Source organism: Scheffersomyces coipomensis (assembly GCF_036884675.1).
Source record: "Scheffersomyces coipomensis strain NRRL Y-17651 chromosome Unknown DFJ63scaffold_2, whole genome shotgun sequence".
Lineage (NCBI taxonomy): Eukaryota > Fungi > Ascomycota > Pichiomycetes > Serinales > Debaryomycetaceae > Scheffersomyces > Scheffersomyces coipomensis.
This window is the reverse complement of record NW_027042893.1, coordinates 1,938,055-1,964,221: the sequence shown is the minus strand read 5'-3', so window position 1 is coordinate 1,964,221 and position 26,167 is coordinate 1,938,055. Positions and strand designations below refer to the sequence as shown.

Below are 26,167 nucleotides of genomic sequence, written 5' to 3'. Positions count from 1 at the left end.
TAATGCAAAATTATAGATTTAAGAATAAAAAATTATGCAAACCATCTTACAATTATAGAAAGACTTCATACCGCAAGAAAATGTCAAGTAAAGGAGGTATAGTTACCTTTGAAGGTCATAGAAACTTCAGATTACGTTTAATAATATCTACTTTAGCAGGAAAACCTATTAAAATCAATAAAATCAGATCCAATGATGTTAATCCAGGTTTAAAAGATCACGAAGTATCATTCTTAAGATTACTTGAATCTGTCACTAATGGTTCTCACATTGAAATTTCATATACTGGTACTACTATTATATTTAGACCAGGTATAATAATAGGTGGTGAAATTACCCACAACTGTCCAAACACCAAGACAGTTGGTTACTTTATTGAACCAATGTTATACTTGGCTCCATTTTCCAAGAACAAGTTTTCCATAATATTTAAAGGAATAACTACAAGTGAAAGATCCAAAGATGCAACTCCAGAATCTATCAAATGGGGTTTAATACCACTTATGGAAAAATTCGGAGTAAGAGAAGTTTCACTTTATATATTGAAAAGAGGTTCTGCCCCAATTGGTGGTGGTGAAGTTCATTTATTATGTAACTCACTTATTCCTCAACCTTTAACCATCCATGCATTAGATGTTCCTAAGTTTTCAGCTATCAGAGGGGTTTCTTACAGTACAAGAGTATCCCCATCAATGGTAAATAGAATGATAGATGGTGCAAGAAATGTTTTAAGACCAACTGGTGTTGAAGTTAATATAACAGCAGATGTATGGAGAGGTGAAAATTCAGGTAAATCACCTGGATTTGGTATATGTTTGGTGGCTGAACTGAAAAAAGGCTGGAGAATAGTTGCTGAAGGTGTTGGTGCTGCAGGTGGATTACCAGAAGATATTGGTGAAACCGTTGCTTATCAACTTCTTGAAGAAATAAGCAGAAGTGGTATTGTGGGTATGAGTCAATTACAATTGGTCTTAATCTACATGACTATTGGAAAGGAAGATGTAGGTAGATTTAAAATTGCCAATTCACAAATTGATGAAGAATTTATATGGCTCCTTAGAGATATTAAAGAATTATTTGGTACAGAAGTATTTATAAAAGAAGAAGATGAAAATTATTCACTTCTTTCAGTTAAGGGTATTGGATTTACTAGTGTATCCAAAAAGATAGCATAATTAGAATAGCGTTATATTAATATACATTAAAAAAGCATTATATAATAGTGTATTGTATGTTTACCAGAACGAACACCAACCTATATAATGTTGACAAAGATTTTCAACACTAGTAGCTTGTTGAATCAACTTATCTACTTGTGTAGGGACATCTAATCCTCTCAATCTCTTAATATCATTACCTGTTAATTTATCAGTAATTCTCTTTAACACCAAAGCAGCACGAGCATTTCTGATTTCTAACTCGTTCTGTTTGGTTAATCTTGCAGCTTCTTGTTCGTCAATTTGACCTCTTCTTAATAATTCAACTGTATTAACTTGTGGAACCTTTATACCAGTAGCTTCGGCAACAGCTTTGGTAGGGAATTCGAAACCCCAATTAATCAAAGGATCATAAGCAAATGCTTCTAAAATAGCCATCAAAGATTCTTTATTGTCTCTTAATACTCTCATAACATGCTCACATGTGATTCTAAATGATCCTTCGATACCACTAACTTCCATGGCATAATTTAACATACGTGTTAATCTGAATGGAACTTTTTCTGGATACTTTTCTCTAAGAATAGCAGCTTCAAAACAATCGCCAAAATCAATATGAACAACTTTACCTGTGATTCTATCTAACATTAAATTCGAAGGATGTCTATCACCTAATCCTAGGATATAACCAACCATAGACATTACAGCCAATGAACGAGTATAAGTTGTACGACGATCTAACCAAGCTTCAGAAGATTTAGATTTCAACCATAAAACTTTATATAAATCTTGACCTCTTGTGTTGTCTAAAGCACCAGTGAAAACTTCAACTTTTTGTAATAATGTTAAACTATCATAATCAGGTGCCATTTGTAACATGATGCGATGTTCAATATTCAAAAGAATTTTTCTTGATTCCCTATATTCTCTAATTAAAACGTGGAAAGTATCACTATTTGGTACCCAACTCAATAAACCAACTTTTGGTGATAAGGGAATAGCCTGATATTGTTGTATATCTAAATGTCTTTTGAAACATTCGGGATCATTGACTAACAATGTATTGACTAATCCAAACAACTGCATGACTAAATTATCTTGTCTTATATCTTCATGTCCTTTCAAGGCATATTGATAGTCTTTACCATCACTGCCTTTACAAGAAAGCTTTCTGGGTCTTTGTTTGGATGAAATGACTGAAAAGGTTGGATCAAATCTCTTAATACGAATAATAGGCTTTCCTGCATGGTAAGTACCAGGAACTGCTAATTCCATATCCTTAGCCTCCTCCAACTTTGGTGAAACAAATTGTAATTCCAAGCTCTGTAACTGTGGTAACTGTCTACTGATTCTTCGGAAAACGTTATAATAGATATCCCAAGCTTGATTCAAATTGGTTATATCTTTTGTTCGACGGAAATTCAACACCCATTCGTAAGCATCTGCTAATTCTCTACCAAACGCGGTTGCAAATGCTGATTCTCTCATAGTTTCTGGCCCTTTAGTAAGCATTTGATGTAATGGCTCTAACACTTCAAACATCTTTTCAGTGTTATGTTCACCAAAGAAAAGACGTGAAGCATCCTCCAAACCTTCATACCATTGTTCATGCCATAAGACAGCAACACGGATAAGTTCATGACTAACTAATTCAGCTTGGTCAACTAAACTAGATGAATGAACTCTCATTTTTTCAATGATTGATTCAGCTGCTCTCTTTCTGTTTACAGATTCAGATGTTACAGCAACTGCCAATGGATAAACAAGAGCTTGAGGATGTGCTCTACCAAGATCAGTTAATAAACCGAACAATGACCTACTAACAATTTGATTAGGTTGATGAATTCTGGAAATTAATTGCGGAATTACCTCTAACCAATTATCTATCTTCACCATATTGAAACCTTCAGTCATGGCCTGTGCTGCTTCTGGAATACCACCGAATTTAAACCAGAGGGTAAGTAATCTCAACATATCTTGAAGTGAATTTGAATTCGATAATGCTATTGAGTGGAAGAAACCTTTAATTGATGGAATTACATGCCTTTGAACGGCTTCTAATGGAATCATATTAGAATCAGCCTTGTTAGCTCCCGCAGCTTCATTATTAGTATAAAAGGATATAACTTCAAAATTAGTTAAGGCCCAATTATGCCATGCTTTATACCATTTATTGTCAAAGTGGGTTGCCAATAAGTAAGCCCCTAAGATTATTTCTGAAGTTTCAGTACGCCAATTTGGATTCAAAGCGATTTGCCATTCACCTTGTTTAAGGAAACATCTGGCCAATAATTTAGTATATTCTTCAACATGCTTTGGACCTTCCGATGGTAATGGTTGAGTTATTAAATCATTAGGATTCAATCCTAAGTCTTGTGACATTCTTGTAGTGAAATCAACTAAATGTCTCAAAGCCTCTTTTTCTTCCCCTTTAGCCCACATATATTTCAATTGAGCATATACCACTTGTGGTGGAGCACGAGAAGGATTGTCATGAGACCCTCCTTCAAGAAGAGAGTTCAACGATTTTTCAGCTAAGTTTAATCTTCCAGATTTACGACACAAGTTAGCGAATTTAATCCACATGTCCATATCTTGTTTTGGTTTAATGACCAATGCTCTAACTTTCAACATTCTCTGCCAAATATCAACATTTCTTTGACAACCTAATAAACGTGTATTCCAGGTCTTTCTCATAATACTTCTCTTTTCTGAACCTTGAGGTAACATCTTATATTTGATTATTTCTTCTAATTCAGCCAACATTTGAACTCTAACCACCACACCATAAGCTCTGGTATAACTTTCACTGACTAAGGCTGTGATTTCTGTAACTAATAAATCTCTTGCTTTCAAAATATGACTTGAAGCATCATCAAAATTATTACGATGTAAACTTAAAATGGCGTTAAAGAATGCTTTATCGGGAGATTCGGATTTCATAACTTTAATACAAGAATCCATTCTATCCCATTGACCCAAACCCCACGAAGCAGCAGCAGCTAATGGAGCAACACTTCTTTTAATTTCACTCGAAGAAGTGTCCCATTTACTTCTAGCTAACTCTGATAATTGCTCCCATTCACCTAGGGCGTGTAAACATCTCATTTTACCCATTGTTATTTCCATATTATTAGGTTCATGTTTTTCACGATCGTTATATGCTTTCAAAGCATCATCCCATCTTTGTAATTTTTCATACCATGTTTCCTTAAGCTGAAGATCATGATGTAACTGAGCATGCTTTAAAATACCAATTGCAGCATCTGATTGTTGTAATTGGTTGTTGATACTAATTAATGATTCAATAGTTGGGGTATTTGGTTCTTCATAGAATTCCAATTCCTTGTAATGTAATGCTTTGGCAAAAGCGTGACAACGTTGAGCATATTGTCCTAAAGTTGTGATTGCTATTGGAAGGGGCTTATCATCATGCTCCATGAACTCAACCAAGTTCAACAAAATCTGATGAATTTCAGGTGGATTATTAGGTGATGATAAAGCCACGCAGAATGATTGAACTAACTCCTCTTGATGTTGAGAGTAAAGCTCACTCCAACAACTGGCGAAACTGGCATTGAACAAATCTTTAGCAAGAGCATAATAATCGGAAGCTAAACCAGCACAAGCCCTTATAGCATGAGATGGACTCTGTTTAAGTAATTCTTTACTTAACCTATTAATCCATTCTTGCCAATCTTCCTTCGTACGACATTGGCTACAATCCCAAGCTATCTTTAAAGCACCCTGGTTCACAGGAAGCTTCTTTGATGGTACATCTACTATTCCGTTATGAGTTTGAGTATCATATTCTTTATAAATGTCCAAATGTGTTGGAAGTGGATCTCCGCTGATTAATTTGCTGATCAACTGTTCAAACCTAGGAGCATGTATTTTTTGAGCAATTATGATTTTCTTAATAGGTGGGATGAAGACGCTGAATTCTGTACCTAATTGAACCAAAAGACAACTTAAAGTGTTAATGGCGGCTATTTTCAATTCATCATTACCTTGTCTCAACACCCTTAATAATGGATGTATGATACGCGAGGCCATATCATTTAAAACCACATTTCTTGATAATCTACCAATGGTTTCAATAGCAGCTTTTCTTAGCAGTAAAGGACCAAATTCAAACATTTTAACTATGCTAGGCACAATAATGTGAACATATTCTTCTATATTACTACCAAACACCACAAAACTTTTAAGAACATGTAATGTAGGTTCTCTTTTTGGTGACTTATCTTCCTCAAAAACGTCTAACAATAAAGTTAAAATATCTGACAAATGCATTTTAAATTCACCTTCTAATGCTCTTGAAATTGCTTCTATCAAATTAATAATGATGACTTGCATATTACTGAAAAACTTTGCAATTACATCAAATATATCCGAAAGGAATGGTCTTATATGTTGTTTTACAATAAGAATTAACTGAGCAAGTTGTTGAAAATAAAACTTAAGCATTGATTGTTGGCAGTTATTGTTCATGACGTGAATGATACCAGGTATAATTTGAGGAAGAAATGAAACACATCTTAAACCTAAAGTTTGGAACATGTACATTATAGCCTGTATGACTTTTGAATGATGGGAATTCAAAGACGGATCTTTAAGAATTCTCATAAGATGTGTAATAGCAACAGTTGGATAATACTCTTCATTTGAAGGGGACATACCTTGCATTAACAAAGCAACATCAATTGGAGGAGCATTTTGTTCAACTGGACCCTGTTCAACCTCACGATGTTTGTAAGGATCTAAAGCACCTAAAATACCTAATAATCTTACAGTCTCACGTCTAATTTGAGGAGAGGATTCCAGTTTTAAAATACCAACCAACATTCCCAATAAATGTGGATAATCCAACAATGGTTGGATAACATAACCAGATGAACTTGCTAATTGTCCAAGAGTCTTAAGAGCAGCATCTCTTTTATAAAATGACGATTGATCTTGAAATGTATCCAAGATAAGTGGCATAAGATCAGGAATGAAAGGCTTTAAATCTTCACCTCCAACAACAGCTAGTTCACCGAGACAATTTATAGCACTGGATGCAACAGAAGAAGAACTGAGATCTTTTGCTTTTGGTAACAACACCTCAACAATTGGCTTGACATATGGTCTTGTTAACTCTTTTGAATTACTAATTAACAATGATAATAAAATTGCACTCTCTTCCTTCTTCCTCGTAGTAGTAGAATACTCCAATCTAGTTAATAATTGAATCAAGGTCTTCCTTAAGGATGGGACAATATATGCTGGATTAATAGATGATAATCTACCCAAAATTCTGATAGCTGTCTTTCTAACTGCGAAAACTTCATCATTAAGAGCAATGAATAATAAACGAACATTATCAGCTTGGGAAAGTTGAGGATCAAAGTTCCCGGCATTAGCAAGGCATAAAAGACCTTCAAGTCTAATTTCTGGATTAGGATCAGTGATTGAGATTGAAAGTAATTTGTCTAATACTTCGTTAACAGCATTCAAGGCATTAACACTTGTTTGTTGACATATTGGATCTTTGATAAATATTTGACAGGATGTGATCGTTGCTGTTTGACGAACCTTGGCATTAGAGTGTTCCAAATATGAAATTGTGCAATATCTTACAAATTCATTTAACTGATAATTTTCAAATTTAAAGAATGCAAGCATTTCCAATGCTTGAATCAAAATTGCACTATCATAATTTTCGTAAGTCTCTGTATTCAGAAGAACATGACTTGGTGTGTGACCCGTTTCACGAGATATTATGCCCAATCTATGATCACGAGCTAAGTCTTCGTTCATTTTTATAGTACCATATGGAGATCCAGGTGGTTGAAATGGTTTTCCTGATAACACCAAACTTAATAAATTTAAAAGCTTCATATTGATTAAACCAGTTAAACTAGGAATATTGATGATCAAGATTTGTAAAACATCTTGCATAGGCTTTGATAAAGAACAGTTTGTGAACATCATATCCAAAATATCACGTTGTAAATGCTTTGTAAGCGCCGGGCCCACTGCTATAGATAACTTACCAATACAATCAAAGATAGCTGATTCTGTTCTTGTGGCGGCATCATTGACAGAAAGACCTTCTCTAATATTATCCAAAATAGCATCCAAATATGTGGCGATTTGTTGACCTATTTCCAAGGCAATTAAACCTATACTTCTAAAGATGGCACTTTTATCAGCTGGATTCTTATATTTCTTTAATTGGGGTAAGAAGTAAAATAATGTTTTATGCAAATACTTTTCGACAAACAATTCTGGATTCACCTTACATAACAATGGAAATATATTGGTTAATTCTTGTCTTATGATTGAAAGTTTATGATTCTTAAATGCATAAGCATTTTCATAGATTTGTTCAAATTTGGAGATTATGTAAGGATCTTTTGAATACCTAATAAGTTCTCTGTATACTAATAAAGAACCATGAATGCTTTCTGGTGGTCCATTTTCATCTTCGGAGAGAATCTTCGATACCAGGTCTATCATTTTTTTGATCCAATAATTACGGGCATTAGTATCTCTATGATATATTATTTCCATACATTTATGAAGCGCTATTGCTGCATCTTCTCTGATGATTAACTTGTGATCTCTAAGGGGAGTCCATAAATGTTCTAAGATTTGATTGATGAAATTATATAAAAGTGCTGGAGCGTTTTCAGCTAATGAGGTAATGATTAATATTGATGCATGTCTTCTGTTTTCATTTTTATTATCATTTTCTAACCATTCAATGGCTCGACTGGCTTCATGATCAACAAATTCAACAGTTAAAGTACCACCAGGAGTGGCTAATTTACCTAAAGCTTTAGTGGCTTGTCTCATGACAACTGGATCGTTTGAGACTATAATGGACCCTAAATAATTTGAAAATCTAGCTGTCTTCGTAGCATTTTCTTCACCAACACCAGAATCAAAATCAATTAACTCGCTAAGGGCGGCAATACCACCTAATTTCTCAGATGTTTCCTTCCCATTGATTAATTCAAAAATTGTCTTATTTATTTCATTGTTATATCTGTTGAATTGTTCTGGCGATAAATCTCTGGCTATGGTCTCGAGATAGTTCCTAAGCTCTTGAGCATACCGATTTCTCTCATCTTCTTTATTTGACTTCAAGCCATTGAATATCTGAGTTAGAGCAAACCCGTCTACCACCTGAAGTTGTGATGTCGACATTGTTTGGCTCTTTAGATAATTACCAATGATCCTATCAAAAATTGGAAAATATAAGCCTATAAATGATATACTGATATACTTTGAGTATGTTTTGAAAAATTGGTCAATGTGCACTACTCCTTATAATTTCCCTATTTTTAACAAATCGTATAATATAGTATATATTTTTTAATTATCTTTTAACTATCCTAATCTATATAATTATGGTACAGAGAATAAGGAGAAATTTCTAACAATGCTTGGACCATATTCATCATAGTCACTTTTAGTGTAACAGTAACTTTTGAATTCAGCTGTTTGAGCTAATAAAGATCCACCAAACCAAACTGCGTATCTTTGTTTCTTATGGGAAATGACTTGAACATCTACACCAGTACTTTGGGCACCACTTGATCTTTCACTTCTTTGAATTCTTTCGTTAACAAGACCTTTCAAATCTCTTTGTAATCTCTTTCCGAAATCTTTGAACATAGTAGAACCTCCAGATAAGACAATGTTTTTATATAACTTCTTACGAACATCAATTGGAGAAGCTTGAATCACTAAATCAACTACAGTTGGTAATGGAGTCAAGTAATCTGAAGAACAGATTTCTGGATTGAAGAAAATTTCAGGTGCTAAAAATCTTTCATAACCAACATCAACAGTTGCCTTTCTTTCAGCATATTCCACTATATATTGAGCAAATTTCTCTTGAGGATATTGATCGAATTTGTTGAATTCTTGTACTATGTCAGGACAAACATAACAGAATTGTTGTTTGATTTTTTCAGCAGTTTGTAAACTAGTATCAGCTTCACCACGATCTCTTAACAATTGTTGAATGAATAAAGTAATATCTCTACCAGCTAATGGTATATTTTTAATAGCAGTACCTATAACATAACCTTCAGCAACAGGAATAACATGGGTTACCCCATCACCTGAATCAATAACTGTACCACTCAATGATCTATCTTGAACTTTTGGAGAAGTCCATGAGGCAGCTAATGCTAAAACAGCTTGAACAGCAATATATAAACCTGCACAATTGAACGATTCAAACATAATTTCGGCAGTACTTTCTCTATTTTCAGGAGGATTTAAAGGAGGTTCAGTTAATAAGAAATAATGATCTTCTGGTTCACATCTTAAATATTTAAAGATTGAACTTTCCCAGAATCTTTCCATATGATCCCAATCTTCAATTTGACCATGTTTTATAGGATAAGATAATCCATAACTTGGACCATTAGCAGCTTCGAGTGCTTCATCACCTATGAAGAAATCCAAATCTTCAAGACCTCTTTTGGATGATAAAGCAGTACTTCTTCCCCCTCTAGTAGCTTTTGAGGCAGTGGAAGTTGCAATTGCAGTTGGAAACACATAGGAAGGAGAATCATTACCTGCGAAACCCAATTTAGTTAAACCAGTACCATTGTCCATGACAACGGCAGGTGTACCCATACTAGCCATGATGAATGATGATTGATGATGATTAGTGTTAATTGATAACGGCAATTGATAATTGAATTCGGCAACAAAGGTTCACTCAGTCTCCTTTTTGATAAATTCACTCCTTTACTTTCTCGCTCTCTCAAAGGGAAATCGATCTCTACATAATGAACTATTTTTGTGATTGGTACACGACTCAAGTCAACTTCTATTAAACTTATAAATATATATACAAACTTATCCTAATATTCATCTTTACCACTAATAATAACATCATTAATCTTTAAGATCATCCTGGTTAATTGAGTGGCTAATAATAATTGTTGTTTTTTACCAATTAATGGATCTATAACAAAAAGTTCTTTCATATCATTGGTACCTTTTCCAAGACAATCAACTCCAAGGTGAGAAGAGTTTTCATTGACTTGTTTAGCTTTTAATGCTGATAAGGTTTCAATTGGATCTAAACCCGAGTTTTCAGCTAAAGTCATTGGAATGGTATCTAAGGCAGCAGCGAAAGCTCTGAATGCATATTGATCAATCCCCTTTTGTTTGTCAGCAGCATCTGTCACAGCTAATGAACAAGTTAATTCAGCTGCACCACCACCATAAACAACTCTACTATCTCTGATTAAATTACGTACCACACAAATAGAATCATGTAAAGCTCTAATACCTTCAGCAGCAATCATTTCATTGGAACCTCTTATGAAACACGTAACAGCTTTAGTGTTTGAACAATCTTCTATGACTAACATACGATCTCTAGTAGTACCGAATTCTAATTCTCTTATAACACCAGCAGTACCTAATTTATCAGCAGTTAAATCTTCGAATCTTGGAACAATACGACCATTAGTAGCAATGGCTAATAATTCTAATTCAGAACCACCAATCCATCTGATAGCATTTAAACCATTTGCTAAAAGTAAATGATTGGCTTCATCATCAAAACCCCATTGACAAGCAACAACATTAGCTCCTGAAGCTTTTACTAAATCTATCATTTCTTGAAACTTCTTTTGTTCATATTCTTGTAATACTTTGAATTCTTCAACAGTTGAAATATCTAATTTATGTTTAGTTTTTGGCTTTGGAGGTTCAAATGGACAAGTTAATATAGCTATTTTACAATCTTTAACAATTTTTGGCATTTGAGGATGGGAGAAATCTTTATCTAATAACACACCTCTGATTAAAGAAGAATCTTCAATTGGACCACCAACTTTCTTTTCCATTTTGATTAATTCAAAATCAACATCTTTTCTTTCAAAATCTGCTACAGCTAATACTGCATCAACAGCCATTTGAGCAAAATGATCATGAGCTTTAGAAACCACTTTTGAACCTAATGAAGTCTTGGCAGCTTTTAAAAGATTGGTATCTTTTGATTCACTACTTATACTAATAGTATCAGCAATTGAATCTAAATGTTCAACAGCAATTTTACAAGCTTCATCAAAACCATTAGCAATTTTAATAGGATGAATCCCTTTCTCTATAAGTTCCAAGGCTTGATCTAATAAAGCACCTGCAATAACAACAACACCAGTAGTACCATCACCAATTTCATCATCTTGAGATCTTGATAATTCAACTAATAATTTAGCAATTTCATTATCTAAATCCATTTGAGTTAAAATAGTAGCACCATCATTAGTAATGGTGATATCACCATCTTGACTAATCAATATCTTATCCAACCCTCTTGGACCCAATGATGTCTTTACAATTGATGCTACTGATCTAGCAGCTAAAATATGAGATTTGGTGGCTTCTATACCATGTTTTCTTTGCTTTTTACCTTGATCTCTGACGATAATAAACGGTCTACCCATTTCATCCTGGGCCACAATGGCATTCGATAAATCAGGAACTTGTTGTGCCATTCTGATATATGTATAGTATTAATAAATCACAAATCACACACGTCTTTGCATTCCTATGTCGATTATATTTTCAGTATTTTTTTCCTTCCTTCGTTAGAAATCAAAAAATCAACACGGTCAAAAATTTTTTACTGTTCAAGTTTGTCATTTTTTTGCTTGATCTTTTGTCGCAAAATTTTGAATTTCATGAATTTTATGACATAGTTATGTCATAAAACTAGCAATTGAATTTACATCAGTTTAAATCACTAAAAGTTGGTAATAACTTGAAGAAAGACATTTATGAGCAACTGATGGTAACCTATTGGATCAGCTAAGAATCTAAAGTTACATATTTATAATGTTCAAGTGTAACATTAATAAGCCGTACGTGGACTAGACTAGATTTAATGGCATCATTATCAGATGATGCATACGAAGCCTAAAAAAAAAAAAAAAAAATTTTTAGATGTTAAAAAGCCGATAGTTGTAAAATTTTATTTTCAACCTTTATTACTTCTTTACTTTTTGGAAGAGCAACTACTATATAATACTTAAGATGACTGAAGAAATCAATATCGATACTGCCACTTTAGAAGAATTAAGAGATATCTTAATAAATAAAACTGGTGATGTTAAATTAGCTAACAGATTCAGAGCTTTATTCAATTTAAAGAGTATTGGTGGGGAATTAGATGAAAAATCAAAAGCTGATACTGCTGTTGATTATATATCTGAAGCCTTTGGTGACAGTTCTGAATTATTAAAACATGAAGTTGCTTATGTTTTAGGTCAAACTAAAAACTTGCATGCTGTTACTTCTTTAAGAGATGTCTTGATATCTCAATCTCAACAATGTATGGTAAGACACGAGGCTGCTGAAGCTTTAGGTGCTTTAGGTGATGTTGATTCTTTACCATTATTAGAAGAATATTTCAAAAATGATCCTCAAATCGAAATCAGACAAACATGTGAATTAGCCATTGAAAGAATAAAATGGGAAAATTCAGAAAAGGCAAAATCAGAAACTTTAGAAAAATCTGCCTTTTCTTCAATCGATCCAGCTCCTCCTTTGGCCACTGATGTTGAATCCAAAATAGATAAATTACAAACCATCTTAAATGATCAAGATAAACCATTATTCGAAAGATATAGAGCTATGTTCAGATTAAGAGATTTAGGAACTGATGAAGCTTGTTTAGCTTTAGCTAGTGGATTTGCTGATCCATCAGCTTTATTCAAACATGAAATCGCTTATGTTTTCGGTCAATTATGTAACCCAGTTACTGTTCCATCTTTAATCAAAGTATTAAAGGATGAATCTGAAGCTGGTATGGTTAGACATGAGGCTGCTGAAGCTTTAGGTTCAATTGCAACTGATGAAGTCTTGCCAGTTTTACAACAATACCTGACTGATAAAGAACAAGTGGTTAGAGAATCCGCTATTGTTGCTTTAGACATGTATGAATATGAAAACTCCAATGAAATGGAATACGCTGCCATTAAAACTAATTAGATTTGACTATTTTATTTTTCATCTATTGTATATTACTACTTCTTTTACCCTACATTTTAAATCAAAAACTAAAGTGTCAATTTTACTCTATTATTCGTTATTTATTATATATATACAATATATGCAAAAGGCTAATATACATGGTTTTTTGATTTTGCTGGATTTGATAATTTGAATGTAGATGAGATCAATTATTGGTTCTAAAACGGTATCCACATGAAGTACAAGTATAAAATACTGTAGCACCTTCATCGGCGGATCTTAATTGTAAAGTATGATATTGCATTTCTTCATTACCACATTTTGGACATTTTTCTTTAATAGTAGCACCATCGTCTAATTCATCTTTCTTCAATGAAGTCTTCACTACTGATCTTTTTAATTTTAAACTTGAAGGAAAAGCATCTTCAGCTGATGTAGTGACGACTTCTAAATTTGCAAAGTCTGCTTTATTATATGATGCAGAACATAATCCACATTTGAATTCTGCACTTGAAGTAGCAGCATCCAATAGATTACCACAGTATGTGCAGAATATCAAGGACCCAACGACGGACATTATGGTTTTGTTGTATTATTGTATGTCGATGTGATGTAGAGATGAAGTAGGTTTAAATTTCAATAATTTTTTTTTCAGTTTTACAGAAAATAAAAAAAAAAATTACAGTGATGATGAAGAAAGAAGATGCGAAAAATAAATTTTATTTGTCGGGGAAGAATCTATTTAATTAAGTTGTTTACAATTTCACTGATTTCACCAGAAAGGACCGTTCCTACACCTGACTCTACAAATTTCATAGGCATAGTTGAAGATGGGCCATTACCACCTCTGATTAACTTGAAATTATTCGGATATTGGGCTATTAACTCTTCATTTGGCCATCTTAAAACCCCTGGTGTATTCAAACCAACTCCTAATTCAAGAATAACAGCTTTAGCATCTTCCTCTTGAATTTTATTAAGGAATTCATAGTATCCGCATTTACCTTTTTGAAAAGGTTTATCATTGAAGTAATCACCCCCTCTCAAGCAAAGGATCATTTCAGCCCCACAATTATCACAATGTGGGATGTATGATTCATCTGGTAATAAGTTAGTGACGGGATTAATGAATGGTAAAGTCCTTTCAACAATAGGTCCGAATCTAGTATACGAATCTGGAGTACACTTCTTCAGACATTGAATCCAATCATAAGAACCTTGAGGGTTGAAGATTCTATGAGGATAAAAATCATTCTTAAAGAAAAATCCATCAGCATTACTTGTGGCAATGAAATATCCTTTGAAATTGGTAGTTAAATTAAGTAATTGTTGGTATGTTTTAGTCTTGGGGAATTTCATAAGGAATACATAATGATGGAAATAATAACTCCATGATATTAAGTGATTAGGCCAAGTATGACCAATCGTACCATAAATAGTTGAAAGATCATATTTTTTGAAATTTGAGTAATAATGGTCAAATAATTCTTGTGATGTATAGTCTAAACCTACACTAGCTGATAATCCTGCTCCTGCGCTTATAATAAGGTATTGAGATTCATTTAACCATTTCTTTGCAACTTGATAGTTTAAACTGGAGGTGATAACTTTGGGTTGGATTGGAATTAGTTGGGGTAATTTTAAACTATCAATTTTATCAGTATATAATTGTAAATCATCATCTGTGAAAACATTGAATATGACCTCTGAAATGGAGCTATAATGACCTTTGAAATATTCCTTAATACTATCTACTGCAATACCACAAGCTATATCGGGTGGGAAAGAAAATAATCCAGTTGAGATACAACACAAGGCAATTGTTTTATTTTGATTATCAGTGTCAACTTTCTCTAACTCCTTCAAACAAGAGACATAACAACTTTTTAATTCATTTCTTTCATATCCAGTTGGCTTAGAACCAGGTTGAAGCTGTGGACCTACAGTATGAATGACATAAGGAGCATACAAATTAAACCCTGGCGTAATCTTGGCCCTACCAACTGGTTCATCAACATAATTTTGCTTTCCCATAAGTTGATTACATGCATCTCTTAAATCGGGACCAGCTACTGAATGAATCACATTATCGATACATCTGTGAGATGGTTGGAAACAACCTAGCATTTGAGCATTTGCCGCATTGACAATGGCAGTGACGTTTGTAAGAGTGGTGATATCTCCTTTCCTAACTGAGATCTTCTTATCTTTATAAAGTTCAAATTTGGGAGTGATGGAAGTTATATCAGTTGAAGATTTTGAATTTAATTGGAATTTAAGAATTTTATAAATCTCATCATGTATATCAGTTGGTAATTTAGTTATAGGATCTCTTATACATAATAAAGCTCGGAATAATTCAAATTGATAACTTACTTCGGTATCCTTCAACCAACTTGCGGTATACTTTTTAAATTGTTTATTATTTGATTCTTTAATTAAGTACACTATAACATTGATTAATGAAGTCATTTTGATAAATAGTATTTCATAAATTCACTCTTCAAAGTTATATTTCGACAAGACATTTGAAATTATAAATACTGCAAAAACAAAAGTTTAGGTTAAACCTCAATTACAGATCGCTTACGCAAAACATCGCTACCATAAAATTTAAAAATTAGTAATATTAGTAAATCCTGTATATAACGATCGTAAATGCTACCTAAATCTAATCTACTATTTAAAGGAATTCTTTAGCAGCATCATTATTAACTACATCTTTTTCATAATCAGGTCTTAAAGCTTCATAACCTGAAATAGTTCTACCAAAGGTAATACCACCTAATCTTGATACTGGCTTGAGTTTAGCAATATCAACAATATTTAATTGATCATTAACAACATCATCTCTAACATGGAAATTTATACCTTCAACTAATACTAAAGTACCACTAGCTTTGCCTGGAACTGCTTTTGATTGAAATTCTTCAATTTTATATAATTTAGCTTCTATAGAAAATGCAGATTCACCCACATGAGGAGGTTTGACTTTTTCAGATGGTAATGGAGTTAAACCTGATAATTTAAATTCATCAATTCCAAATGGAGAATTTGTAGAACAAAAATTAGCAGCTTCAATAAACCATTCACTTATAATATTAATTACCACTTCTTCAGTTTCAAGAATATTACGTAAACTATCTTTTGGATTTGCTTTATTACATGAGAAACCAATAGCAAAGATTGGAGGATCATGATTAACTAAATTAAAAAATGAAAATGGAGCTAAATTAGTTACACCATCTTTACTTATAGTTGAAAGAAATCCAATTGGTCTTGGAGTAATGGCACCAATTAATAATTTATAATTATCGACTGGATTTCTATTTTCACCATAAGGATCAATGGTGATTTTTTTATGTTCAGACCAAGTTGGATCATTTGCACCAGATCCAATTTTCCAATCTTTATTTGGGATTTGAGTATATTTCCAATTTAAATCATCATCAAATGGAGGTCTTGAATTTTCAACTTTTTTAAAATCAGGATGAGGATTTCTTTTAACTTGAGATTCTAAACCAAATCTTTTTGGTGGTTCTTCTATAGTTGAATTGGCTGTCATTTTGGTAAGATTTGATAAACGACGAATGGTGGTTACGACGAACAACGACGAACGATAAGGATGAAAGATATGATTAATTGACAATGTGTACAAGAATAAAACAAATCAATGAATTGAAATGAAATCAGTATACGTGAAGTGTAGAAAGAACTAAAAGAGATTGATGATGATTTATATATGATTTATCAATTATGGAAAAGCCATAGTGAATTTTTAGCTTAATAATATTTAGTAAATTAATTAAAGATTACCCACTCGCACATACGCGCACTTAACAAAGGGTTAAAGAGAGATATTGTTAGTTAGATTTACTTAGAGACTGCACTCAGTTCAAATGGCAAGTTAAGATATGATTTACCGAATTATAGCGATGGATGGGTAAACCCGCAATAGATTATCGATGAGGATTTGAAGGTATTACTAAACTATTTAACCGATTGATAAACGTTCTAGAGACCGGCAAAGTTAATTGCCCCAACCCTCAAAATTATTGTAGTGAGATTATATGCAGTAAATGTTAGAAAAGTAACTGTGGGTAGCAATGGGAAGTGTTTAGCAATTCGAAATCCATCAATTAATCTAGGCCCCCCTCCCCCACCATCACCATTATTATAACTACTACACTATAAATATAATAGCAAGTTTAACGTCTTTAGCCTAAACGATCATTTCTTTTAGTTAGTTAAATAGATATATGTCAATTATGTCAATTGAACAGCTCTTACTTTTTACTATAAATATAAGTACAACTATGTCTCCTATATCATTCTGGTTAATCACAAGGCGGATTCTCTCTACTTCTCTCCCTCATTCTTACTGGTGCTTACTCCTCCCTCACTAAATTCACAAAATTTCTTTTGTTTTTTTTTCTGTTGAGCAGTTTGAATTTTTTTGTCAATTTCTGAACTACCTCCACCAAAAATTTGAGTCATAAGAGACTAAGTCAAAAAAAGAAATTAATCGCTATAGTTTCAAATAGTGTCAACTTCAATCGTTTTACCCCCATCCCCATCTTATACTATATTCATAACAGTATTACTTATTCCTCCATATCACCTTTACATATATAATATATCCCCAACCCCATCATGGTTAAGAAAATATTGTTGATTAATGGTCCAAATTTAAATTTATTAGGTACCAGAGAACCTGAAAAGTATGGAACTACTTCATTAAAAGATATTGAACAAGCAGGTATAAATCAAGCTGAAGCCAAAGAAGATGGCTCCGAATTATTAGCATTCCAAAGCAATACTGAAGGGTTTATCATTGATCGAATCCATCAAGCAAGACAAGAAGGTGTAGGATTCATAGTTATAAATGCTGGTGCTTATACTCATACTTCGGTGGGTATAAGAGATGCCTTATTAGGTACTGCAATTCCTTATATCGAAGTTCACATAACAAACGTTCATCAAAGAGAACCTTTCAGACATCAATCTTATTTAAGTGATAAAGCAGTGGCTGTGATTTGTGGTTTAGGTGTTTATGGTTATACCTCAGCTATAGAATATGCTTTAAATTATTAATCCTCCATCAAAAATGAAGAAGAAGAAAATAGTTCAACCATTGTTCAATATAACCCTGTTATGATTTTCATAATTTCTAAAATGTTTTTTTATGTTTTAGTATATTAAACTTATTTAGTTTGTTTTATGTGTATAGAAATGCTATTCATCACTCGTAAACTAAAACTGTGCTACCATTTTATTTTTTAGTACGCCGCAGAGACAATTAAAAAAAAAACCAGTAATAATAAAAATATTAAAATATTAATAATTTTAGTGAAAGCATTAATAATAAGGAAGCACCGGTGGTAGATCTATAATAGATATGTCTACATGTATATAATCTTAGTAAAATAAAAGTAAGACCATATTAATGGATATACTAATCATTCACCTTAGACCAATTAACTAACAACCTAGAACTAAACTACAATATGGAGTACCCCACAAGTCAAACTCTGTTGTTATCGGAAAACCATTTTGGTGCGGAAAAATATTTAACCTCTCCCTCTGAAATATCAATGGTTTTAGAATAAGACCACCTATTTTTATAAGAAATATATAAATACAGTATCATGGTTCTTCAAGTTGATCTAATTTGAATGATTTTTTTACTGTAACCAACCCTATTTTATAATTAAAGTCATAATATCATCATGCCTTCTAAATCTAATGGACCAAAATTCGTTAATGGTCAGTTGCAAATTCTTGATATGAGTGATGAAACCATCACTGAAAACACCATTGCCGTTAATTCTCAACATAAAGATCAAAGACTCTTGTATGTAATGGAACGATTAGTTCAACATTTACATGATTTTGCTCGTGAAGTAAGATTAAGTACCGAAGAATGGGAAGCTGCCATTCAATTCCTTACCGAAACTGGTAAAATGTGTTCTGATATAAGACAAGAATTTGTTTTACTTTCTGATACTATGGGATTTTCTGTTTTGGTTGATGGTATTTCTCATCCCAAACCTGATACTGCTACCATTGGTACATTATTAGGACCATTCCATACTCATGATGCCGAAGAACATGAACATGGTACTTCGATAAGTTCAGAAGGTAAAGGTGAACCATTATTAATTGAAGGGTTAATCACGGATACAAATGGAAATCCCTTAGCTGATACTAAAATTGATTTATGGCATTGTGATGAAAATGGATTTTATGATACTCAATATGCTGATCGTGATGGAGCTGATATGAGAGGAGTTGTTCATTCAAAATCAGATGGTTCATTTGTTATAAAGGCTACAAGACCCGTCGCTTATCCTATTCCTCATGATGGTCCCGTAGGTAAATTATTACAAAAGCTTAATAGACATCCATATAGACCTGCTCATATTCATTTTATTATTGAGAAACCAGGTTATGATAAATTAATTACTGCATTATATCATAAGGGGGATAAATATGAAACTTCAGATGCCGTATTTGGAGTTAAATCTCCCTTATTATTTGAATTAGATAAATTAGGAGAAGAGAAGGCTAAGAAATATGGTATGAAAGCTGATGATTGGTATTTACATTGGCATTTTAAAATTGTTACTGATGAAGAATCAAAAGAATTAAAAATTTCGAGAAATAAAGAAGCTTTGAAAAAACTCGGTAGATCTGAATTAACTCTTAATGAAGATGGTCTTCCTGTTGCTGCTCTTGATTAGAATGAACCCCTAATAGTTTGTATATGATGTAAATTTGCTTAGTAAATACATGAATGTTTATAATTACTAAATTCATTACTGTACGTAAACCAAATTTGTAAATAAGTTACTAATTTTGATCTAAACTAGTCGGGACGATTTCCCGGTAAGATCAGATTGTCCTGATTACAAAAACTTATTTTGTGGAGTACGTACAGGGAGAACGGAATGGAGGGGGAGAGAAAATAAATTAAGGACCAAAAAAAAAAGGTCCATTACTGAGGAAAGCATTTTACCGCGTAAGTTTTAGTAAGTTCGCATAATCCATTATCCGTGTGAAATATTACCGATATAATGATTTATATAAAAGATCAAGGTAAGGCTGGGTATATGTTTGAATTGACGGGTATTATGAATTAGTTCTATATATTCGTAAACGATGATAGTTCTTAGAAGACTTCAATTGGCATCAAATGCTTTCAAAGTATCAGTTCGATACAGTTCAAAAGTAGTTCAAAGTACGGATGAGGCATTGGAAGGTATCACTGGAAATATCACATTATTATCGGGGGGATTTGGATTAAGTGGTGTACCAGATACTATCATAAATGCTATGAAAGAAAAACCAGAGATCAATAATATCACTGCCGTTTCCAATAATGCCGGATTAGATGGTCGAGGATTATCTCAATTATTAGTTACAGGACAAATTACCAAGATGATTTCTTCATATATTGGAGGTAATAGAACATTTGAAAAAATGTATTTAACAGGTCAGATTGATTTAGAATTAACTCCTCAAGGTAATCTTGCTGAACGTGTTAGAGCTGGTGCAGCTGGTATACCTGCATTTTATACTCCAACTGGGGTTGGTACTTGGTTAGAAGAAGGGAAATTACCCGTTAGATATAATGAAACTGGTGATAAAGTTTTAAAAACGAGTATTCCTCGAGAAGTTAGGGAATTTAATGGTAAGAAATATTTATTAGAACCTGCTATTTTTGGAGATGTGGCTATTGTTAAAGCTTTTAAAGCTGATACATTAGGAAATTGTTGGTTTAGAGGGGCATCAAGAAATTTTAATTCTGCCTTTGGTAGAAATGCGAAATTAACTATTGTTGAAGCTGAACATATTGTTCAACCAGGAGAAATTCAACCTGAAGATGTTCATTTACCTTCACTTTATGTTCATAGAATTATTCAATCTACTACACCAAAAGATATTGAAATTTTCAAATATTCTGAAGAAAAACTGGATCAAAATACAACCCAATCTGATGCTGATAAAAAGAGAGAAAAAATAGTTAGAAGAGCAGCTCAAGAATTTAAAGATGGATCTATTGCAAATTTAGGAATTGGTATTCCAACTTTAGTACCTAATTATTTACCTGAATCGATAAATGTTACATTACAATCTGAAAATGGGATTTTAGGATTAGGGCCATATCCAAAAAAGGGGGAAGAAGATGCTGATTTAATCAATGCAGGAAAGGAAACAGTAACTCTTAAACCAGGTGCATCATTATTTGGATCTGATGAATCGTTTGCTATGATTCGTGGGGGTAAGATTGATCTTACTATCTTAGGTGGATTACAAGTTTCAAATAAAGGAGATTTAGCTAATTGGGGATTACCTGGTAGAGTTAAAGGAATGGGAGGAGCTATGGATTTAGTAAGTAATCCAAAGAATACTCGAGTGGTGGTTATTATGGAACATGTTGATAAAAAGGGTAGATCTAAAATCTTGGAAGAATGTGTATTCCCATTAACTGGTCAAAGATGTGTATCCCGAATCATTACTGATTTAGCTGTATTTGATATTATTGATGAGAAATTGATCCTTATTGAATTTGATCCATCCACCACTTTACAAGAAATCAAAGAAAAAACAGATGCAAAATTCGAAGTATCTGATAATTTAAAGCCTATATCGATTTAGATTTTTAATTACCCAACAATCAATTACTCATAAAAGAAGCAAACCTTTTTATATTCACACTTATTAATCTTAGTAATTGTATTTTATAGTTAAATATCAATTTTGCATGCATATAACCTTTACTGACAAATTTTGCGACAATTTAAAAAATTCCCGCTAAAGGGGTACCCCACATAAAAAAAAAAAATTAATTAGTGAGAATTAAATTTTTCTTTGACAGTGACTTTTCTGACAAGGAAACCGCAAGGGGGGGATAATTATTTACCCGCCTGGTATACCGTAAATTACACATACATATAGATCTTTTCTTAACTATGATAGACACAATCAAAATACTGTTGGGAAGGTTTAATCACAAAATTTTACCGTTATTATTTGAGCGGGTTAAAACTATTATATAGTTGGGCTTAAGTACTTTCCCGCACCTTTCATGATACTTCTTCCTACCACTTTCTTTGCTTTGACTCAATATTGTTCCTAATTATAATTATCATAAACCTTTTGGTCTAACTGTCAACTATAGCAACAAGCAAGTATATTCATAGAGGAAAACACTAGTAATAGTCATCATGAGTGATTCATCGACTCCTGCCATAAAGAAAAGAAGAATCAAACAAGCTTGTGACTTCTGTCGATCCAAGAAAGCAAAATGTGATGGTCAAACTCCTGCTTGTTCTACTTGTGTGAGCAATCACGAGACTTGTACATATACTCAATCATCAAAGAGACGTGGCTTACCCACTGGTTATACTCATGATCTTGAAAAGAAAGTAATACTATTCCAAGGGTTAATCACTAGTCTTATCACTGATTTACCTGAAGTTGGGAAAGTGATTGAAACAAAATTAATTAATACCTTGACAGAATCAATGGAATCAGTGAAATTTATAGAAAATATCAATAATTTACAAGTGTTATGGGATAGTCATACTATATCATCCCTATTGGATCAATTCATTATTGAAAATAATTCAGTCGTTCATGATGCAAAACGTTCAACTTCAGGATTAATGTCATTATCAAATATGCAACAACTGATATCACAAGTTCTGGAAACTGGTACGATTGAAGTACAACAACCTTTGACAAGAATGGTTCATAATCTGCATTTATTCCCTGGTTCAAATGGTGAAAGAGTGGAAGATTATAATTTAATCAATGATCCTGCATTCTTCTTAAATGATGACATATTCCAATTCATATCGGATGAATTAGAAGGTAATTCGGAAAATTGGGAACCTGTCGCTTTACAATATCATGGTTTATCATCTATAATATCAGGTTTCACTACAAAAGCAATCCTGCAATATAATAATCGATTATTAATTGATCAAAAGAATCCATTCCGAGTAGGGTCTATATTTAATGTATCATCATCAGCTATAAATGCATCAATTTCAAATACCATCAAATTACCAATGGAGATTTTTCAATTTCCCGAAAGTTTAAGAAGTATAGTGGATTGTTATTTTCAAATTTATCATCCTTGGTTGCCTATGTTAGATAGAATTTCAATTATACGACAAATTCATCATCTTCAATCATTTCATGGTACGGCTGATAAATCAAAATTACAAGCTTCAGATTGTAATTTAATTGCCTTGGTGTGGGCTATCTTAGCCTTAGGAAAATTAAGTTCATCAAGTTCAGCTTCAAATACTATAAATAATAATAAATTAACTGCATCATATGCTAAGAATGCTATAATGGCATTAGAAAATTCATTCACTACAACCATAGAAACTATCCAAGCCATGGTTTTATTAGGATTATATTATTATCAACTTGGACAATGGGATTATTCATGGGTTTTGATTTCATCAGGTTCACGTATGGCCATTGATGTTAGATTAATGACACCAGCTTCTGAAACTGGTGATTCTAAAAAGAGTAGTAAACCTACTTCAACTCTAGATAAAATTAATCGGGAAAGAACTTGGGCATCGGTTTATATCATTAATACTATGTTAGCATCAAGAATGGGAAGATCTCCGGTGGTTAGATCGATGGATTGGCCTGTACCTCAAATAAATAGTGATGGTTGGGAAGAATGGGAATCTTGGAAATGTTATCATTCACCAGAAAGTATTCATTTGGATAGTGGAAGATTCCTCCTGACATTTAATGAAGCCATTAAAGTGGTTTCTTTTTTAAATACTGCTTTAACTTGTACCATAGATACTAGTAAGGGGATGCTTGCTGAAGATAGTGAAATTAAAGAAGAAGAACATTGTGACGAAGAACTTCGTGAAGATAGTAAACGCACATTATCATATTTCAAACATAAATTGGATTCATGGGCATCGGATCTTCCATCATATTGTCAACTTGATAAATATGAAAATCCAAGTTCTGTTCCTCCCACAGTGGCATTTTTACATCTTATTCGAGATTTAACGTGGTGTGTTTTGGCAGCTAGATTAAGTGGATTGAAAAGTTCTTCGGAGGGTGATACAGTTAAAGATCGTATTATACGCTCACGTAATAGACAATATACTAAAGCTATTTTATCAATTAAAAAGCTCATCAATGTTAATTCATTAAAGAATTTAAAATATTATCCTTTTATTGATTATTGTATACTCATGGCATTCAATTTCCCTAATATGATGATGTTTGAAGGTGAAAATCCTAATGATATTAAGAGTAGTCATTGTGAAGATTTTAGAAGCTTTTTAGTCAATGCTGCTTTAACTTCAGTTCCATGTAGAATATCATGGGAAATCTATAAAGTTATGCATAATATTGTGGATGATTTATTAACCACTATGACTAATGAAGCTATCAAGAGAAAAGATCCTGAGAATGGTAAACTGGGATCATTCCGATATCTTATGAATGTTAGCAGTAGTAATAATGATGCAACATCTCCATTTTCAGGCATGTTCCCTCATATTAAGCAATCACCAAGTTCAAATCATACCCTTGTTAATTTATTAAATACTCCTTCCACAGTTGAGAACAAAGATACTGTGAGCAGTGATACATCTAAATTATCAGATTTACAAACCTCTAAAGGTTGGGGCGAAGGGAATGGATCTTCAACAAGTCATGATTTCGGACCATTATTTGGGAGTTATACAGGTTTAAATACTTTGGATGATTCAACTAGTGCAGCTGGATCTTCAACTAAACTTGTGACGACGGCAAATCAAAATCAAAATCCACCACGGGAAGAATTAGATCTTTTCATGTTAGATACTGATTTTGCTAGAAATGATAGTAGATTAGATAAATTCATGAAGAATTTAGGATATATTCATAATGACGCTCAAGATAAGAATAAAATTGGGGATAAGAATAAGGTTATAAACCGTCATCCTTCAGCTCATCAACAAGATGTGGAAATTAAAGTTCATAATGGTAATGATGATATTGATAATATTGGATTACATGAATACTTACAAAAGATGGCGGGTAAAAACAATCAAAAGACATAGAATCAGAAAATAGTTAGATAGTTAATTAATTAATTTCTTATAGATTTATTGTAATAATATTAATAATATCTAAACATAAAAGCACACACATATTGATGAATATATACAGAATAGAAATAGAGAAACAAATAGACAAATTAACCGAATAATCCATCTTCCATGGCATTTGGAACTGGTTTATCACCATAAGCACCTAACCAACTTATTGGACGTGTCCATTCGGTTATAGGAGGTAAATCTAATACATCAAGAGTTTTAGCAGCGAGAGTTTCACCATCATGGAAATTATCTCCTTCATAAACAAAACTAACCAATACACTTGTATCTACTTTTGGAGAGGATGTTGACAGTTGAAGAGCTCCTAATAACGAACGGACGTAAGATGAATGTTCATAAATAATATTTTGTAAGGATATCTGCTTTGGTTGATCTAAATTCAATGATTCTAAAGATTGACTTAATAAATCATCACTCGTATACACCACAATTGACTTGTCGATGGCATTTTCAACTAATCCAGCATCTGATGAATCCAATACTATCACTTTGGAGAAATTTGATTCTATTATAAAAGGTAAAATGATATCATTGACATAAGTATTAATATAACTTGGTATAATAGGTGATCTTTGCTGTATGACAGTTAAATGATACTTTTCATTATAGTACACTTCAATTGCGTTTGATACACCCACTACTGGTTCATTAACAGGATGATCGATCGGTGAAGCAAAGGGATAAAGATAACTATCTTCCAAACTAGCAATCTTTTTAAAATCTAGGCTATGAATCAATAAATCCACCGAGAATTGAGGAATATTCCCAATTGAAATGGAAGGGATGATGAATTTTGAACCAGTCAAATCAGGTGTAGGCACACCGTATATTCTATTGAAAGTACTCTTAGCAAGT

General features: G+C 32.8%; 12 protein-coding genes across 12 annotated transcripts; 6 read left to right on the top strand and 6 right to left on the bottom strand. All coding sequences in view use genetic code 12, as the record gives it.

Annotated features, from left to right (window-relative positions):
• Positions 1-80: 80 nt before the first annotated feature.
• Positions 81-1,175, top strand: RCL1 (rRNA-processing endoribonuclease; the record flags this gene model as incomplete). The annotated part of the gene is made up of 1 exon (XM_064908002.1): positions 81-1,175. The coding sequence occupies one exon, from the start codon at positions 81-83 to the stop codon at positions 1,173-1,175; it is 1,095 nt and encodes a 364-aa protein (XP_064764003.1).
• Positions 1,176-1,181: 6 nt separating this feature from the next.
• On the bottom strand, positions 1,182-8,486 carry TOR1 (phosphatidylinositol kinase-related protein kinase). Its single transcript, XM_064906884.1, has one exon. The coding sequence runs from the start codon at positions 8,352-8,354 to the stop codon at positions 1,236-1,238; it is 7,119 nt and encodes a 2,372-aa protein (XP_064764002.1). The 5' UTR covers positions 8,355-8,486; the 3' UTR covers positions 1,182-1,235.
• ARP3 (actin-related protein 3) lies at positions 8,487-9,974 on the bottom strand. The gene has a single exon (XM_064906883.1). The coding sequence runs from the start codon at positions 9,807-9,809 to the stop codon at positions 8,556-8,558; it is 1,254 nt and encodes a 417-aa protein (XP_064764001.1). The 5' UTR covers positions 9,810-9,974; the 3' UTR covers positions 8,487-8,555.
• CCT5 (chaperonin-containing T-complex subunit) lies at positions 9,964-12,153 on the bottom strand. Its single transcript, XM_064906882.1, has one exon. It carries the CDS (start codon positions 11,675-11,677, stop codon positions 10,031-10,033), a length of 1,647 nt encoding a protein of 548 aa, XP_064764000.1. The 5' UTR covers positions 11,678-12,153; the 3' UTR covers positions 9,964-10,030.
• On the top strand, positions 12,144-13,266 carry DFJ63DRAFT_88071 (deoxyhypusine monooxygenase). The gene has a single exon (XM_064909161.1). The coding sequence runs from the start codon at positions 12,216-12,218 to the stop codon at positions 13,170-13,172; it is 957 nt and encodes a 318-aa protein (XP_064763999.1). The 5' UTR covers positions 12,144-12,215; the 3' UTR covers positions 13,173-13,266.
• RPA12 (DNA-directed RNA polymerase I core subunit) lies at positions 13,267-13,812 on the bottom strand. The gene has a single exon (XM_064909162.1). The coding sequence runs from the start codon at positions 13,729-13,731 to the stop codon at positions 13,360-13,362; it is 372 nt and encodes a 123-aa protein (XP_064763998.1). The 5' UTR covers positions 13,732-13,812; the 3' UTR covers positions 13,267-13,359.
• On the bottom strand, positions 13,812-15,771 carry DFJ63DRAFT_88188 (uncharacterized protein). Its single transcript, XM_064909177.1, has one exon. It carries the CDS (start codon positions 15,624-15,626, stop codon positions 13,893-13,895), a length of 1,734 nt encoding a protein of 577 aa, XP_064763997.1. The 5' UTR covers positions 15,627-15,771; the 3' UTR covers positions 13,812-13,892.
• Positions 15,772-15,837: 66 nt separating this feature from the next.
• On the bottom strand, positions 15,838-16,719 carry DFJ63DRAFT_311987 (uncharacterized protein; the record flags this gene model as incomplete). The annotated part of the gene is made up of 1 exon (XM_064905885.1): positions 15,838-16,719. The coding sequence occupies one exon, from the start codon at positions 16,717-16,719 to the stop codon at positions 15,838-15,840; it is 882 nt and encodes a 293-aa protein (XP_064763996.1).
• Positions 16,720-17,807: 1,088 nt separating this feature from the next.
• Positions 17,808-18,248, top strand: DQD1 (Dqd1p; the record flags this gene model as incomplete). The annotated part of the gene is made up of 1 exon (XM_064908001.1): positions 17,808-18,248. The coding sequence occupies one exon, from the start codon at positions 17,808-17,810 to the stop codon at positions 18,246-18,248; it is 441 nt and encodes a 146-aa protein (XP_064763995.1).
• A 317-nt stretch (positions 18,249-18,565) lies between these two features.
• On the top strand, positions 18,566-19,965 carry DFJ63DRAFT_88185 (uncharacterized protein). The gene has a single exon (XM_064909176.1). It carries the CDS (start codon positions 18,884-18,886, stop codon positions 19,895-19,897), a length of 1,014 nt encoding a protein of 337 aa, XP_064763994.1. The 5' UTR covers positions 18,566-18,883; the 3' UTR covers positions 19,898-19,965.
• Position 19,966: 1 nt separating this feature from the next.
• Positions 19,967-22,100, top strand: DFJ63DRAFT_88077 (uncharacterized protein). The gene has a single exon (XM_064909163.1). The coding sequence runs from the start codon at positions 20,316-20,318 to the stop codon at positions 21,813-21,815; it is 1,500 nt and encodes a 499-aa protein (XP_064763993.1). The 5' UTR covers positions 19,967-20,315; the 3' UTR covers positions 21,816-22,100.
• Positions 22,101-22,384: 284 nt separating this feature from the next.
• On the top strand, positions 22,385-25,514 carry ZCF10 (Zcf10p; the record flags this gene model as incomplete). The annotated part of the gene is made up of 2 exons (XM_064907417.1): positions 22,385-25,120; positions 25,485-25,514. 2 exons carry the CDS (start codon positions 22,385-22,387, stop codon positions 25,512-25,514), a joined length of 2,766 nt encoding a protein of 921 aa, XP_064763992.1.
• Between the last annotated feature and the right edge of the window lie 653 nt (positions 25,515-26,167).